The sequence below is a fragment of the Physella acuta genome, unplaced genomic scaffold (assembly GCF_028476545.2).
Source record: "Physella acuta isolate Inbredline_101_S28 unplaced genomic scaffold, ASM2847654v3 ptg001856l, whole genome shotgun sequence".
NCBI lineage: Eukaryota > Metazoa > Mollusca > Gastropoda > Physidae > Physella > Physella acuta.
The window spans coordinates 25,974-43,232 of NW_026733364.1; the positions used below are offsets into that span (position 1 = coordinate 25,974).

At 34.1% G+C, this 17,259-nt stretch overlaps 2 protein-coding genes across 4 annotated transcripts; both read left to right on the forward strand.

Moving 5' to 3' along the window:
• Nucleotides 1–7: 7 nt before the first annotated feature.
• LOC131930834 (Fanconi anemia core complex-associated protein 24) lies at nucleotides 8–3,778 on the forward strand. 3 transcript variants are annotated; one of them, XM_059287467.1, is made up of 8 exons: nucleotides 8–122; nucleotides 168–213; nucleotides 1,329–1,430; nucleotides 1,734–1,873; nucleotides 2,271–2,423; nucleotides 2,644–2,788; nucleotides 3,193–3,224; nucleotides 3,326–3,778. In XM_059287467.1, the coding sequence occupies exons 3-8, from the start codon at nucleotides 1,334–1,336 to the stop codon at nucleotides 3,401–3,403; spliced, it is 645 nt and encodes a 214-aa protein (XP_059143450.1). In that variant the 5' UTR covers nucleotides 8–122; nucleotides 168–213; nucleotides 1,329–1,333; the 3' UTR covers nucleotides 3,404–3,778. The 3 variants fall into 3 exon arrangements, with proteins under 3 accessions (XP_059143450.1, XP_059143451.1, XP_059143452.1); XM_059287468.1 differs by having other exon boundaries at nucleotides 168–205; XM_059287469.1 differs by lacking the exons at nucleotides 8–122; nucleotides 168–213 and adding an exon at nucleotides 808–1,137.
• Nucleotides 3,779–4,745: 967 nt separating this feature from the next.
• Nucleotides 4,746–17,058, forward strand: LOC131930835 (disheveled-associated activator of morphogenesis 2). Its single transcript, XM_059287471.1, has 19 exons — nucleotides 4,746–5,142; nucleotides 9,876–9,972; nucleotides 10,216–10,308; nucleotides 10,483–10,615; nucleotides 10,784–10,901; nucleotides 10,996–11,050; nucleotides 11,944–12,041; nucleotides 12,350–12,416; nucleotides 12,580–12,705; nucleotides 13,045–13,088; nucleotides 13,372–14,080; nucleotides 14,328–14,442; nucleotides 14,659–14,824; nucleotides 15,243–15,420; nucleotides 15,593–15,748; nucleotides 15,929–16,091; nucleotides 16,310–16,404; nucleotides 16,564–16,647; nucleotides 16,906–17,058. Exons 2-19 carry the CDS (start codon nucleotides 9,898–9,900, stop codon nucleotides 17,008–17,010), a joined length of 2,580 nt encoding a protein of 859 aa, XP_059143454.1. The 5' UTR covers nucleotides 4,746–5,142; nucleotides 9,876–9,897; the 3' UTR covers nucleotides 17,011–17,058.
• The last annotated feature ends 201 nt before the right edge of the window (nucleotides 17,059–17,259 follow it).

The window sequence follows — 17,259 nt, forward strand, 5'->3', positions numbered from 1 at the left end:
TTTTCGCCCAACTGACGAAAACTTAAAAACAAAATCAACACTCGCTAAACACTGCTAAACACTAAACAGCATCTAGAATCTAAATTTAGATTCTATGTGTAGAAACTACACTAGTGACTATATATATGACCACCCAATAATTTCCGACGCTATATCGTGATTTTACCTATATGACTATATGTCACTAGGATATATAATCATAAAGGTCTAAAGGTGCACCGTCAAACAAAACTATCCATGACAAAACAGCCCCGACAAATAGTTGAAACTTGTGAAATAGACTCTCGACATAATTCATAATGATAATAATAATATATTAAAATTTAAATTATAGTATAGGCCTATATAATAAATTATTAATAATAAATAATATTGATAAATAATAATAATAATTAATTAAATAAATAGGCCTAGGGCCTATTTGTAATAAAAAATAATTTTAAAATAAGCCTTATTCAGTATTCTTATTATAAAATATAAATTATTTATATTTTATATTTAATTATTTATTATAAGTAGGCTATAATAAGATAACTCTATCATTTTAGGTGCGTAAAATTTAATATCGGCACTACACTAGACTAGTAATGTGCGAAAAAGTTGCCTCATTGTTAAGGCGCTATATAATATATTATATATATATATACTATATACTATATAGAAGTATATTTGTGTCAAATATTATAGATAACTGAATAAAAAACCAACATGTGGTGTTGAAGTTTAGCTTTACACTTTACATGATACATATTATAGAGGTGTAACTTAAGTTAGTAGGACCTCCTTTATAGTTGGTTATATAATGTAGCCTTCTACTCTTACGTAATATGTATGTACTTTTAAGTAGTATACTATTTAGGCATACTTTAGTGTGTAGGCGTACACTTAATGACTAATAACATAAAAAATGTACTGTAAATAGTATTAACTATTAAAATTTAAAATGCTATCTGTTCTATAAATGCTTTGTAATCACATCTAAAATATTAATAAGTTAAAATTAATGAAAATCTAGAAAATCTGGAATGTTGCCAGTTTGTAATGCAGAGACTACATCAAGAAAAAAAAAAGATGTCTTGATTTAAAATTAAAATATAAAAATAAAAAAAAAGCAAAGGAAACCAGAAATTATATTAAGTAAGAGTAGCAGTGTTTAGATCTATATGCATTGCAGTTTTAACCCATAAAAAATGTAATTGAAATACAAAAACCATACTTGCACTATAAACTTCATCAGAGATCATTTCCACTATCGTCTGACAGCATGCTATCACTTTGACTGTTGAATTTTCTTTTGTCTTCAGTACTTTTTTCTTTTTTTATTACAGAAATCATGAACTGCACACAGACTACTGCTATCAAAGTTCCTGTTGGGCACATTTTAGTGAATTCTAGATGGTCCAGAAGTGATATAGCTAGTGCTTTACAGGGTTAGAACCTCTCAGACGCTAGTCATTATACTTTTACTTTACTTAAATAACTTATTAACTTACACTCTTGAACTTAAGGATCATACATTTATGGCATCCACATAAAGTAATAAATGTGTGTGTGCAAAAATCTCATTTCATGACAGTAGAAAATGATGTAACATGACAAGACAAACAACCATATAAAAGTTATGCAATCTTATTTTTTGTTATGATCTCTTGGTTTCTTTTGAATAACTTAAGTTTACTAAAAGTAATACATTATTTACAGCCACCATAAAGTAATAAATACAATAATTACAGCTACCATACCAGTGCATACTGAGCAGACAACAAGTGCAGTAGATTTTTACCCCTCTTGTAATACAGGGGTAGTGTACATCTCTGAGGCAGACATTATTGAAGGATGTGCATATAAAAGAAAAGTTGCAAGATTGCGAAAGGTAAAGCTGTAAAATCATTAGGTTTTTTAAATAAAAGATAGAATGTTAAAAAGTAAAAATGTTTAGGCACCATGTGTTACAGAGTGCAAATTTTTGTGTTTATGCTAGCAGTAAAGCATTAGTGGCTAACAAGAAAGTCATTATTTATAAAGCTGATTTAAATAAAAGGGAAAAAGGAATAGCCTTCCCCCTTTCACCGCAACTGGATTGAAAACTGTAGTGAAATATAATATTTTTAAGATATTGGGGAAATAAACTAAAGCATGTTTGGTATTGTTTAGGTCTATTACAATTTCATTATTGCAAGTTTCAAAACAATATTTTTTTTAAATGTTATTTATATAGGTGTTATGGAACATGTAAACTAAACCTACATAATAAATGTGGTGTTTTTAAGGCAAAAAATCTACATGGTATAGTAATTGTGGAGAAAACACTGACATCATCACAGTACTTCCATGACATCCAAAAATTCTGTGTTACTGAACTTGGCCTTGACCTTATCCCAGTGAGCAATCAAAAGGAAGCTGCCAGCTTTTTGATTCAGTTGGTAAGTTAAATTTATATTTTATAGTGACCAATTTTCAAATACATGTGACTGTATAATGTAGAATAGGCTATTTTTATAATTCATTACTTCAAGTTTACTGGAAACAAAAATTGTAAGATGAATATAAAATTATTTTTATAAAGTAAGTTATATGAATGACAGTATTTCTTTTTAACTGTTGTATTCAGCTTGTTGCATCTCATGTGTATGTTTGTATTAGGTTTGTATGGAAAGTCACCTGGACAACAACCCCTACATGAAACCTTCAGCAGCCCATTGCAAAGATCCAGCTGTACTAACCACTCTCACATCATGTCCTGGGTTGGGCAGCACTAGAGCAACAGCTTTGTTAGAAAAATATCCAAGTAAGATCTTCCAATTAATACCCAGTATAATTTTCTTTTTTTTTCTTAACCCCTTTTGTCCTGTTAAAATAACCCATGACAAAACTTTAAAAAGCAAAACAATTTAAAACTTAATTAAAGGACCAATAGATGCCTGATATGGAGAGGGTTAACATAAACATTTGTTAGTTTAGCTCTTTGTTCTGAACATCATTGTTGTTGTTTGGGTTCCCAGTGGACCATAAGGCCTTCAAACTAATGCTATTTTTCTCTCCAGGATTTGCATGTCTACTGCCTTCTGTCCACACATCCCTTCAGTTTTCTATATTTCTTAGGCATCTTTTGATAAAAGTCTGGATTTTTGTTTGTTGTTGTTTTTGTTGTTTTTTTTATTCAATATCATGTTTTTTATTTATTATCATCAGGTATTAATGCAGTATGTAAGGCTACAATACAGGTAAGTGACATCCAATGTAAATATTGTTATTGCGTTGTAATTATTACATTATCTAACAATGCCCAAAACTTTTTTCACTAAGTTGTTCTTTTGTTTTTTAGGAGCTATCTGCAGTCATAGGAAAAGCCAGTGCCTCCAAGCTGTACACTTTTCTACATGATCCTACTCAACAAAAATAAAGAATGTTACAAGAAATTCATGTTTCTGACCTTATCATTTTTAAAGCAAACTTGTGCCAAGTAGAAAAGTCTTGCCACACATAGATATCAACATAATGTTAGCTACAAAATATTAGTCTGATATCTCTTTATAAAAATAAACTAGACGTTTATTTAGCAAACTTTAAGATGCCAGCCTATTGTATAAAAACATGGATTAGGTTCCTTTAAAACTAGTAGGCCTATGTTTATTTAGCAGACATCTGGTGTTTGCTCCCTTTATCCAATCATTCTTTTATTAAATTTATTTACCCTAGGTCCATATGCTCAGCCTCTTTCCCTATTTATTATACTACATATCTGTTTGTATTCGAAAAATTAAATATAATTTTATTTCTTTGTCTTCTTTCTTGTGGATTTATTTGACCTGTAGACCTACATAAAGAAACCCAAAAATTACTAAGTTATCTCCCTGTTCTGTCTGTTTCTTTCACCCTCTAAAGCAGTTGGTCAAGAATAACAATGTTTATAAGTGCTGCCTGTTAGTATAAGACCAGTTTCACAGCCAAGATTAACGACACTTGAAAGTGCGATCATGATCACATCTAGGAAACTGCTGATTTTATCAACATGCTCATCAATGGTTGTTTATTTGCTTTAAATTCTAAATAGTTTGTAGCAAATGGCCTACATTAAAAATGTGCTTTACATCAGATCAGTTTGTCGTAGGAATTTAGTGACATGTCTAGGCTACGTGGGAGTGCGTCACTCGAACAAATGTCACGAATGTGACTAAAGGGTTGATGTGTTTTAATACATTCTGATCACACTGAAGTCGATCTATTTCACGTTAAAGTATCCAGGTTGTGCTTGCCCATATCCCAGTAAAGTTATCGTTCACATGTGCATGTTGTTTGAAAACCCAACTTTGACAAGTGACGAATAGAAAAACAACTGATATGGACCTCCAAGAAATGGCTACTTGATCATAGAACAATTCGTCGACAGAATAAATAGAAAACCATAACAGAATTTTGGGACATTTAAATTATAATTTTCAAAACATAATAGTGTACTTTCTGCTGCTGATTACATGAGCACATTTTATATACTACCGGCTGGAATAGGACGTTTCGTCCCCTTCTCTTTTCACTCCCCAAGTTGTATTAGAGTTTAGACCTATTCCTACGTCTGGATTCTGACTACAAAAATTATCTAATTAATCCCCCTAATTATTAATTCCGTCCATCCGGTTTTCTCCAGCTTACCGACAACATCTGTAGAGGGCCAAGAATTTTGTCAGTTTGATTGATGGCCGCCTCATCGATGGCCGAGAGTGAACACCTTCTGAGTAACATTTTACCTGACCAGCGATCAACAAGCTACGCGGCCTGGGGCTGCTTTTCATTGAATTTCGTCACACTACATGAAACAGTACAACATGAACGCCAGCGTGTTTCTGACGTGGGCTTTTGGCATGGAAATATTTTCGTTACAAACTGTGATGTGAATAGAATTCCAGTTTAACAAACGTTTTGAAAAGACTCGTCTGAATACGTTTAAGCAGTAGATCTGTAAGTCAGTTTTGTTAGCAAATGGTGCAAGAGTTTTTGCTCAATCTGCACAACTAGCACATACATTGTTTCAATCTAAGTTTAAGTGGAGTTCATCAATCGGATACTTGTAACCTGAAGACAATGTTTGACAGCATTTGCTACTAAGGATATGTATTGGTAATCAACTGGGTAATCTTTGAGAAGGTAAAACTTAATGTTTTTCTTTACCGTACCTTTTTCGACAAGTTAGGGCTGTAATATTATCAGAAAATAACACCAACGCACATAAAATTGCGCAGAAATGTATAACAATATTCATTATTTTTTTGTCTAGTGAAATAGGAATTGCGGCTAGCCTTCATTTGACGTGTTCCAGATTGTTATGAATGTTGGGGGGGGGTATACTTTAATTATATCGGGTTTATTTTTAAACACTTCACAGCTTTTAGTTTTCTTTATTTTTTCTTCCAAAAATTTCAGCTTGGTTGGTCGGGTGGTGTGTGTGTGGGGGGGGGGGGGGGGGGGTAGACATTGTTTATAAAATAATTTGCAAATGTTAAACAGGTATAACTTTAGAAGTATGGGTGAGTTAAAATGTTCTCTCTATACAACAAAGGCAGTGTCCCTTAGTTCCACAGGATTGTGAAGATTTTTACAAGGACAATGTAACTTTCCCACATAAACATGATAGCTTTATTGTACCTTAGGGGCCATCCATAAATGACGTCACGCTTTTTTGGACGATTTTTACCTCCCCCCTCCCCTCCGTCACACGTCGTCACAAAAAGCCAGACCCCCCCCTAAAATGAGGTCACACCTCAACCTACAACCCCCCTCAAAATTGCAGTTGAATTTTTTTAAACATCGATATTTTTCCAAAATCTTGTCTAAACTATTACAATTTATTAAAAAAGTTATCTAAAACGCGTAATAATGTCTAAAATTCGTTTTCTAACATTGCTTTTTTATAATGCAAAAATGTGACGTCGCAATATCTGAACCCCCCTCCCCCTCATCACACATCGTCACAAAATTATGGACCCCCCCCCTCCCCCCTACGAGTGTGACGTCATTTATGGATGACCCCTTAATGATAATTTAAAATAGAAAATATGGCTGTTTGTGCCAGTCAATTCATTTTGGTCGGGGTGGCTTTATTTTTTCAGTTCAACATTGTCTACTACATGTTTGGGATGGCGGGAGGGGGGGGGGGGTCTCATTGCAAAACGGAACCAGATGATTTGATAAACAACTGGTCAGTGAAACCATTAGTGTATCTTCTTGATTTCATGCGCTAATTTGAAGGGGGTAATGCTAATAATTTTTTTAGATTGCTACATTAGATACGCAGAATGGGTCGGCGTGGTCGAGTCGGTAAAGCTCATGGTTGCTAAACCGAAAAGTCTCGAGTTCAAACCCTCGTTTGAGGTTCTTTAGCTGGGGACAGCCACTCTTCTGGGAGAAACAACTCCAAAATGAAACAACTGCTGCCTTGTAGTTTTTTCTTGGTTGGACAAACAACAAGAAAAGTAGGCTGAAAACGGAGTCAATGGCCACAATGGCACATAACCAGTTGACACGTATACTTAACTGTGTTGGAGAGGATCCCTTCCAACTCTAAACATTAAGAACGAAGAAGAAGTAAGAAGTAGATACCCAGATTAATTAAAGCAACTTTAATGAGTTTGTGGTTAAGTTGCCCTTTCGGCCCTGAAGGTCAATTGGGCAGATAAAACAGAGTCCACCTGTGTGTTTCTGTGACTTCAGCGAATACAGTGACAGTGTGATCAGCACTCAGCCCTTATCGTGAGTCAGGCACCCATCAGAGCTGGGTGGACTCGGACTTATTACGAATTCCAACCCGGAGTGCGAACTCGAGTATTCGGGTTAGCACTCATTAGCTCTAACTTGATTAGTACAGCTAAATAGAATTGCTTGCGCATTTTATCCATCACTCTGCAGACAAAAATCAAGATGTATAGAGGCTTCCCCAGATATTTCGTTTCCTCGCGAACGCCAGAAGCAGAAGCGTAGCGAGGGGGGTGCACCGGGTGACACCATTTAGGGGGGGGGGGGTGACACCAAGACAAAAAATAGTAAAATATAGAGAGAAAAATTTGAGAGGGGGTTGCAAATCGAAAGTTTGAAGGGGTTGCAAATCGAAAGTTCGAGGGGGGGTGCAAATCGAAAGTTTGAGGGGGGGGGAGGGGGGGGGGGAGCAAATTGAAATTTTGTCCCCGGGAAGAGTCGCTACGCCTCTGGGGGGGGGGTGACACCATTAAGTGCCGCACCTGGTGACACCCGACCTCGCTACGCCACTGACCAGAAGTAAAAGAATAAATATGTCGAGTTGTTGCAATTTTTTTTTGACAGTATGCCTATACGTGTATGCCTAGTAGAGTCTGAATACCATCCAGACTGATAAGCAGGGGCGTAGCGAGGGGGGGGGCGGGGGGGCGGACCGCACCGGGTGACACCATTTAGGGGGGGGGTGACACCAAGGCAAAAAATAGCAAAATATATATAGAAAAACTTGAGGGGGGGGTGCAAATCGAAAGTTTGAGGGGGTGGTGCAAATCGAAAACTTGAGAGGGTGCAAATCAAAAGTTTGAGGGGGGGGGGTGCAAATCGAAAATTTGAAAGTTTGTCCCCGGGAAGTGTCGCTACGCCTCTGGGGGGTGACACAATTTAAGTGCCGCACCGGGTGACACCCGACCTCGCTACGCCACTGCTGATAAGCAATGTCTTAGTCTTACACGGCCGATAGTGCTAGGGGTATCGGTATGGGGATGCGAAGGTGTCGCTGAAATTGAATATACAGAACTGTTTAGAAAAGTTATACCACACTACGGCAAAGTTTTCATGGAAAACAAATCGAGCTAGTTTAGGAACATTCATTTAATTTACACTGAACGTTTTTACAGCCAAATGTTTTGTATTAAATGACCTACACGAAAAGACACTTTTTCACTTGATGGGTATTTAATTACCAACCCCTTTTTAGCTTTAGGTAAATAGTAAACAACGTACGTAGGCTTGTATAGTACAGCCTTGACCATTCCCATTCCGTTGATTTTGATTTATGGGAACTGACAATGACCACGTTCGCCACTAAAGTCACGTGATTACGTCCACGTGATCGATTGATTGACCTAATCGACATGCCGACTGTCACACGTTTGTATCTCTGTTAGAATCGTCGATAGAAGTTAGAGGTGGGGGTCGGGTGGGGGGGGGCTACCTATCTCCCTGGGTTTGGTCTAGAGGAGTGTTGTGTTGACACATGAAAGGGAAACACAAATCGCGAACAACTTACTGTCACCTTTGAAGCTGGTTAAGTAGATTTATATTTGACCCCTTTAAAGATGATCAAAATGATTGGGGATAGGCAAACAGGTACAAGACATTTTGGAGAAGTTGGCGTTGCTAAGGGATGAGGCAGAAATAACCTACTTTAGCAAAAAGACAGTAAACTAGGAAAAATGAGTAGGCCTAGTATCTTAGTCTTAGTTTAGAACAAGTCTATAACAAATGTTTTAATCAAGTATTTTTTTTTTGAACTGTCACTTGTGAAGTGGACATTTTTACACTGAATTACGCATTTTCTAACCATTTAAAAAATAAACAGAATTATTTAAGCAAAGAATTGAGTTGATCTTGACCATAAAGTTAAGTAGAGCAATAATCATAGCTAATGTTGTTGGTCCTATTATAATTGGAGAAAGGACCTACATAGATCTAGTCAGGTTTCTGGAAGACTCAATTTCTCAGGAAATTGTTGACAGGTGAAATTTAAAATCTGGTAGGTTAAATATTTAGCGAATATTTGTGAAAGCAGACTGCAGTATTTTTTAATTTCTTGATTCTTACAGTGAATCATTAATAAATTTAATTCTCCGAAACTTTCCATGGCATTTTGGGGGCATTTTGGCTACATGTGTTGTTGTTGTTGTTTTTTTTAAATTTATTTTTGCATTGTGCATCATCTTAAAAAACACAAACACAATAATTACATTTAATTAAAAACCATTTAATTCAGTTATTTGGTCCTTTTAATTGAGACACAAGATATTATTAGCACAATATTGCTGACTATGAGCTATGGAATTTACTTTGATGACAGTGTGGTGTCATTGATTGATTATTTAATTACATTTTTGTTGACCAGGTGAAATAGTCAAGTGACTAGTGACCCATGAATGGGGTCAAACACCTTTTAATCTCTGACCACCAAGCTTATAAAACCAATTCGAACTTTTTAGCTGACAAAAAGCAAGAAGATATTTCTTATTTACAATGACTACGTTTATGATGCATAAGATAACCTATTTGTCGTTTTCCGCAGCTCTTATCGAAAGTTGTTTCCCCTGATTAAAAAATCTGCGGTTTTCTCCATGCCTTAGCCTTACTTTTTACCACAGTTGAAATTGAAGGCACTACTTCAATATTTAATAAAACAATTACGATTAAGGTCTACCCACCCATCTTCTACCACAATCCCCTAGTAGATTACTGAATTGTTATATAATACGGCATTCCCAAATTATCTGTAACAAAAATCTAACGACGGAACACCACTGTCTTCATTACCAAACATAACCTTCTCTAAGCTTCCGCTGGGCTGGATTAATGAACAAAATTAAACATGGGTATTTGTCCTTTCCCTCCCTGACCCTTGGACTAATAGTGTAGGTGCACGTGCAAGCTAACGAGTTCAAAATAATATGATAGGTTACCATGACAAATTGGGGTTGACCAGCTGGGTAGCCGATCCTCAGGTCACCAAGGCGAAGGTCATAAAAAGTGAAATCTCTGATTCCTGTGTCCACGACCGTACGATATAACCAACCAGTTTCTGCTTATATTATTATAAACACATAACACAGGGGATGTTTATTATTGTAATAATTCAAACGGATACTTTTTGTCTTCGTCAGAACTTCTGTGTGATATTAAAACATGGGTACTCACATTCTGGGGAAAATACATAACTTTGGTATTTATCGTAAAGGTGGAAAACGATGCATTTTGCAGGTGAGTAAAATTAATAAATTAGCTTGAGTGAAAATGTAGGCCTCTACCAGGGGTACAGAGGCGCAGTAGACTGCTACCTATCGTTACAGACTTAAGCCTCCTTCTCATGCCATAACTGTATGCCACATCATGTGATTTAGCAATAAGATGAGTTATATTTAAATACATATTTATACATATTTAATGACCAAAACGCGTGATTACCCTTATATTGCCTTATAATCAATGTGAGTACTTTTTCAGCTGGACTTTCCAGGCCGTATATTGCTTATTATCCAGAAAGGTCATATCAAGAAAACGTTTAATTTCCATGCACTGGAGCATTATGATTCCGAAGTCAGTTTTAGTGGTAGTTCTTTTTTCTCTTAAAAATCAAATTCTCTATTAAAATAGCCTACACTACACTAGCGTATTATATTCAGATGTTAGTGCTAACTGGTAAAGCTTTACAAAGCATCCACGAGTTGTAAAATGTAAAATGTGAACTTGATTTAACAAAACAATCTGCAGGAAGGGCTCCACATATCTCTTAAGTTGAGAGACTCCGTTGTTGACTTTGAAGCCGACAACATAGAGGAGAAATACACAATATGTCGTCTGCTGGGATTTATTGTACAGCTGGGACATGGAGAGGACGATGAAAGTAATTTGCTATCTTTTACTAGATCCATAGGACCTGTTATCTTTATTTTATCATATAATCTTATATAACCCTCATTATCACAGAAGCTATACATTTCATAATTTATACAAAGAATAATGTTAGTGTCGATGCTAGCCATTGATAGGAACTGATTTGTGTCCCTTTTAGGTATTGATTCTGGACAAGGTTTGTCTTCCTTTGGAGATCACTCTATAGAAGGTGCAGATGTCATCAAGGATGGATTGCTAGAGAAAAAAGGACACACTGCTATCACCATCTGGAACAAGTAAGTCTCTTTTATTTAAGGTAGAAATTTTCTACCAACCTTATCCATTATTTCTTTTTATAGTTTCACAACAGTTTTCTCATTTGTTCAATAGACGAAGAGTGAAGTTAACGCCAGGGGAATTTTCCTACTACAAGCCAGGAGAGGAGGTTAGACTTTGATTGTCTTATAAGTCATCTTAACAGCTAGTCCAATTAAACATTTCAATTGTTCAGGTGACCATCATAAAAATGGAATCAAAACATCTATTTGTAACAACTAAATCTAATCTGTTGTAATTGATTCTATACAATATATCATTATTTGTAAAGTATATTGTTCCCTGCATTCTTGAGATTTCTAATTATATCCATGTATCCTCTTTTCTCAGTAAAACTATTGCATGAAATCATCTTATCTCATTGAAACTATTTTATCAAATCATCTTGTACATGTGAAACTATTTAATCAAATCATCTTGTACATGTGAAACTATTTAATCAAATCATCTTATCTCCGTGAAACTATTTCATCAAATCATCTTATCTCCGTGAAACTATTTCATCAAATCATCTTGTCTCAGTGAAACTATTTCATCAAATCATCTTGTCTCAGTAAAATTATTTCATCAAATCATCTTATCTCAGTAAAACTATTTCATCAAATCATCTGGTCTCAGTGAAACTATTTCATCAAATCATCTTGTCTCAGTGAAACTATTTCATCAAATCATCTTATCTCAGTGAAACTATTTCATCAAATCATCTTGTCTCAGTAAAACTATTTCATCAAATCATCTTGTCTCAGTAAAATTATTTCATCAAATCATCTTATCTCAGTAAAATTATTTCATCAAATCATCTTGTCTCAGTAAAACTATTTCATCAAATCATCTTGTACATGTGAAACTATTTAATCAAATTATCTTGTACATGTGAAACTATTTAATCAAATCATCTTGTCTCAGTAAAACTATTTCATCCAATCATCTTGTCTCAGTAAAATTATTTCATCCAATCATCTTGTCTCAGTAAAATTATTTCATCCAATCATCTTGTCTCAGCTTGCCTTGAACATTGTCCAGCTGTGGCCAGAGCATACATCTTTAAAGAAGAATGGCCAGAATGGTTTTAGTGTAACAATCAGAGACAAGGTATACAGGTAAAGTAATATTTTTTAAAATAATAATCAGAGACAAGTTATATAGGTAAAGTAATATTTTTAAAAATAATAATCAGAGACAAGGTATATAGGTAAAGTAATATTTAAAAAAATAATAATCAGAGACAAGGTATACAGGTAAAGTAATATTTTTTAAAATATATAATAATCAGAGAAAAGGTAGACCCTATGTAGATAAAGTCATGTTTTAATATAACAATCAGAGAAGTATAGTGAAATTTTTGCTTTGAATATTCTACAACTGACCATTTAATTTATTTTGACATTTTATTTGGCATATTCAATAGTTTTCGAGTGCCAAGTGAGTACAAAGCCTTGCAGATGACAGAAATTATTAGAAATGAGTGGTTTGTTGTGAGTATGGATACACAAACTTGCTTTTTAAATTGCAAATTAAAAATATTTAATAAAACTAAAAACAATAAAAATGACATTTAAGTCAGGAATTGAAATTAATTTTGAAATTTTATCTCAATCTCTTGTACTACAAAATTTGGTTCTCCTGAAACATTTGCAGGCTTTTGACAGAGCCTTGAATTATGCTCCACCTAGTGCTAAAATCTTTGGTTCTCCCCACAACAACGCCAGTGATGGAAGCAGTGATGATCCGGAACATATATATGACCTCACACCAGACATGACAGTATGATCTTAAAATTGGAATATAATTAGTACTAGTAGTATGCTTTTATTTAAAGGTCAATGACTAATTAGGTTATAATCCAAGTTATTAAAATTTGTCAATAAACAGAGCACTAGTCATTCAGAAATTTAATCATAGGTCCTACATGATGGATACCAATCTATTTTTTAATCCCTTCCTCAATTCATAATTTTAAAATATACTCTATCTTTATGCTCCATACAATTCTCAAGGTAATTTATTAACTAAATCAAAGTTTTGCAATCCAGTATAATGTGTGTACTGTCAATCTACTCTTCACATTTCAAACTTTAAAAAAATTTTATAAATAAATTTCAGGCTTCTGCTCAGAATATACTACAAGTTCCATCAAGTTCCAACAAGTAGGTTGTTTTTACATTAAAATGTATTGAATTTGGCTTGAATGTTAAGCAATAGAATTATAGTAGCATCATAATATTACATGACATAATTCTCAAGTTATTGTCTTCTTGTATTTGGAAAATATTTTAAAACTGTAAAAATAAGACAGTATAGTCTTAAACAATTGTAACACTAAACATTGTTTTTAATACTAACTTTGGTTTATAGTTTATCATTCATAAAATGATGTATGCAGCCATGTCATTGCAACAACTTTTGCCAATTCTACTGTTTTCCTTCTAGGTATCCACAAGGGGAGATAACTGCACACGTTACAGTTCATTTGAATTATGTGGATAAGGCTTTGCCAACTCCTCCTAAATCTCACCGGAGCAAGCATCACAGTCTAGAAAATCTTCTGTTTTCCCACAAAAAAGAACTTAAAGATGCAGACCAATCCCAACTGTCCTCATCTGACCATTCAGACCTCAGCGCTCACAGCTCATTAACAGATGATCACTCAGATGATGACAGCATTATATTTGGTTCAGCTGCAGAGCTAAGAGCTAAACTGGCAATGCAGGGGGGTAAATCCTCAGCCCTTAAAGCATATCGGGCTCAGAAAGACTTTAAAAACCAACACGGACAACGCAGCACACAGACAACTACCAAATTAAAGGCCTACAACTCTAAAAGCTTGGGTATAGATCAAACAAATGATTCCGCCCTTTCCACGAGTCCAGAGCCATCCAATGACAATCTCTCAAACAAACATTCATCCCAGTCAACTCTAGTGAAAAATTTTACAGATGAAGCCAGAAGAAAAATTTCATCCATTCCACCTCCCCCTCCCCCACCAACTACTCAAGTTGGTCTCACCAGTCCACCCCCACCGCCTGGTGGGCCTCCTCCCCCACCCCCTCTAATAAAACAACATGGATCTGTAAAGCTACGTCAGGTGCCAAATGTAAAACTCAAGCAAGTGCATTGGGTCAAAGTAAATAGTAGCCAGGTAGGTCTTACATTTTGTCAGCTTAAAGTAAAAGGTAAGTCTTACATTTTGTCAGCTCAAAGTGAAAGGTAAGTCATACATTTTGTCAGCTCAAAGTAAAAGTAAATCATACATTTTGTCAGATCAAAGTAAAAGGTAAATCTTACAATTTGCAGCTAAACACATTAAACTTGTTGTTACTGTTGTTTAGTAGTTTAGGCAGGGTGTTCATGTTATCTGTGTTTATATTTAGAATGTGATGTTTCAGATATCAGGTTCTATGTGGCATGATGCTCATGACATGACAGAGAAACTGGACCTTTCAGAATTAGAAGATCAGTTTTCAATACCAGAGAAGAAAAACATAGTTGTAACAAAACCAAGTAAGAATCCTTAGTATTTAAGTTCAATTGTAGAATTTATAAACAAAAATGCACTGAATACATTTTTTGAATTTAAAAAAAAACAACAGATTGCTATTTCTTTACTGCAATGAAAATTTGTAATTTTTTTGTATTTGTGTTTTTTTAAATTATTATATATTTTATTTTAAAAAATAATCTAAAACATCAAATGACATATCGGTTAATTTTTTGTAGAGCCTCAGGAAGAAAAACAAATGCTAGTTGATGCCAAGAGAGCACAGAACTTGGGAATCTTGTTCTGTGGTCTAAAACTGGACAGTCTGACCAAGCTGAATGATGCCCTCAACTCTGTCTCTGAACAAGATAGTTTCCCTGCTGATAAAATGGCCACCCTGAAGAGGTTCAGTCATTTAAATATTTTTGAAACATAAGTAAAACTTATGAGTAGAAACACATTAGGAAAATAGAAATTGAAATTTAAAAAAATTTTTACGAAAAGGTAAAAAGCAACATTTAAAAGATAAAATACATTTGTTCCATTGATTTATTTTGAGACATTACTGTAGCTTAGCTGTTTGGGCTTGGCACTCTAAGAATTATATATGAATTTTATTAATTTTATTAAATGTTTTTCTTTTGGAATTTCATTTTTAAACATCTTGGAAAATTTGTTGTTTAATTTAAAAAATCTGTTACCAATTATTAAGAGTGTGTACATGTTTTTATACCATCACAGCAACATTTTGCATACAAATAATAATCATTCAGTTTATCAAAGTTACATGAAAGTTTGCTTTAAAAACAAATACGCTCTTCAGATATCAACCAAATGCAGAAGAGAAGGAAATGTATAAGCTTTATGCAGAAAAACATGAGACGTTGCACGCTGCTGATCGCTTCATGTTGGAGTTGTGTGAGATACCTCAACTGAGTACAAGACTTGACCTCATTCTCATTTTATGGGAGTTTCCTGATCAGTACAAATATTTGGAAGAGGTAGATTATAATTAACACTACAATTAAAATAATAATGGCTGTGAATTTTAAAAAAAAATCGATACATATTGTTTTTCATTATATTTTTTAATAAAATAATTATCTAATTTTTCACATTACATTTGCAGCTTTTAAAAAAAATTGTAAACAATAGCTCAATTATTTGTCTTAGGAGGTTGATGACCTGCTGATGGGCAGTGATGAAATTTTATCCAATACTGACTTAACTACAGCACTAGAATACCTACTTGCCATTGGAAATTACATGAACTCATTGTGGAATTCACAGCATGGAATCCAAGGGTTTCAACTGTCTTCTTTAGATAAAGTGAGTTATTCATTTTGGAAATCATTCCTTTTAAGTCAAAACCTTTTTTAAAAAGGTTTATTGTATTAAACATAGTAAGTTAAAACTTTCAAGACCCAAATTAGAAAACTTAATTACAATACTTTTAATTGGAAAAATGTAGTATTAATTAACAATATGATAATGAATTCTTGTCACAAGGTACTGAGTATAAAAGGCAAAGACAACAAAACTACAATTTGTACATACCTTGTCAAACAACTAAAACGAAACAACCCTTCTCTCATTGACTGGCCTAAGCACATGAGTCACGTGACTAAGTGTGCTGGATACTCTGTTAAGGCTGTTGGAGCTGAAATTGATGGTCAGTCTAATTTTGTATTAGTTTTTCACAAGGTAGCCAATAAAATAGTTTTTGAAATAATCTTAATACCATGTTTATTTAGTTATGAATTAAAATTAAACAGAAGAAAAATTATACTTGCATATATGTTGCTGTTACTTAATTTTACAATTTATGTATCAATATATTTAAATGACTTATTGTCTAATATCGATATATTTCATGTTTAAAAAATTCAGTTTTGAAAAATGACCTTGTGAAGATAAAGAAAATTATAAAAACATTAAGAAATCATCTACATGCTGACAGCAAGAAGTTTCTCAGTGATGTGCAGGTACTTGATATCAAATCTCATTTCTTTTGTACCTCTTTGCTCTGAGTGTCCTAACTCTACCCAAGATTTATTTAACTTTTTTTTTCATTTTGTTGTCTTGGTTTGAACACAATTATTATTTTTAATTAATAAGAGCTAACTTGATGTTGACCTTGACAGAATTTTATAGCAGACTATGACAGGAAGTTAGAACATCTGGAAGTGAAATATTTGAAAGTAACAGAAAAATACAAGCTCATTTTGGTAAGTGTAGGTCACTTACAGTAATATTCCTTTATGTGGCTCCAGCTACGTTCATTTTAAAAGCTAGTATTATAAACACTCATGTTGCAAGAAACAAATGGATTTATCAGCCTTGTGAAGATTAGGCACACCCAGATCTGTCACTATGTGTACTGTAAAACCATTCAGCGGTCTAAGAATTATAGATTTCACAGTAATTTATCAGGCAGTTTGATGAACCTGCCAGTCCATTATTTCAGTTGGTTCTTTTATTTCCAGGCAAAGTTTGGTGAACCACCAAAGTCTCAAGACTCTGTGTTCAGCTGTATCAATCTTTTCAAGGAGAAATTTCAACAAGGCGTTGAAAGCATTCCCAGTGACTAGAAAAAAAAATGTTTACGTAGCAGCACAGTGTTGTTTAATTTTATCCATAAATATGGAAAAATGTACCAACTTTTCCTTGTAAATTAATACCATTCTTCAAAATAGTTTAGAAACCATCTACCATACTCTTTTGGGTTGTTTGAATTTTTGTAAACTCATAATATTCAATGCAATGCAGCTGATTGCATATTTCAGATTAAAGACCTATGTAAATCCATCTGTAGTTTTTAAAATAGCCACATGTATCTT

Coding starts and splice junctions, on each gene's coding strand:
- LOC131930834 (XM_059287467.1), top strand. CDS start 1,334: ATGAACTGCACACAGACTACTGCTATCAAAGTTCCTGTTGGGCACATT. Junction 1,874..2,270: donor AAGTTGCAAGATTGCGAAAG/GTAAAGCTGTAA, acceptor GGTGTTTTTAAG/GCAAAAAATCTACATGGTAT. Junction 3,225..3,325: donor TATGTAAGGCTACAATACAG/GTAAGTGACATC, acceptor TTTGTTTTTTAG/GAGCTATCTGCAGTCATAGG.
- LOC131930835 (XM_059287471.1), top strand. CDS start 9,898: ATGGGTACTCACATTCTGGGGAAAATACATAACTTTGGTATTTATCGT. Junction 14,443..14,658: donor CATAGTTGTAACAAAACCAA/GTAAGAATCCTT, acceptor AATTTTTTGTAG/AGCCTCAGGAAGAAAAACAA. Junction 16,648..16,905: donor AAAAATACAAGCTCATTTTG/GTAAGTGTAGGT, acceptor TTTTATTTCCAG/GCAAAGTTTGGTGAACCACC.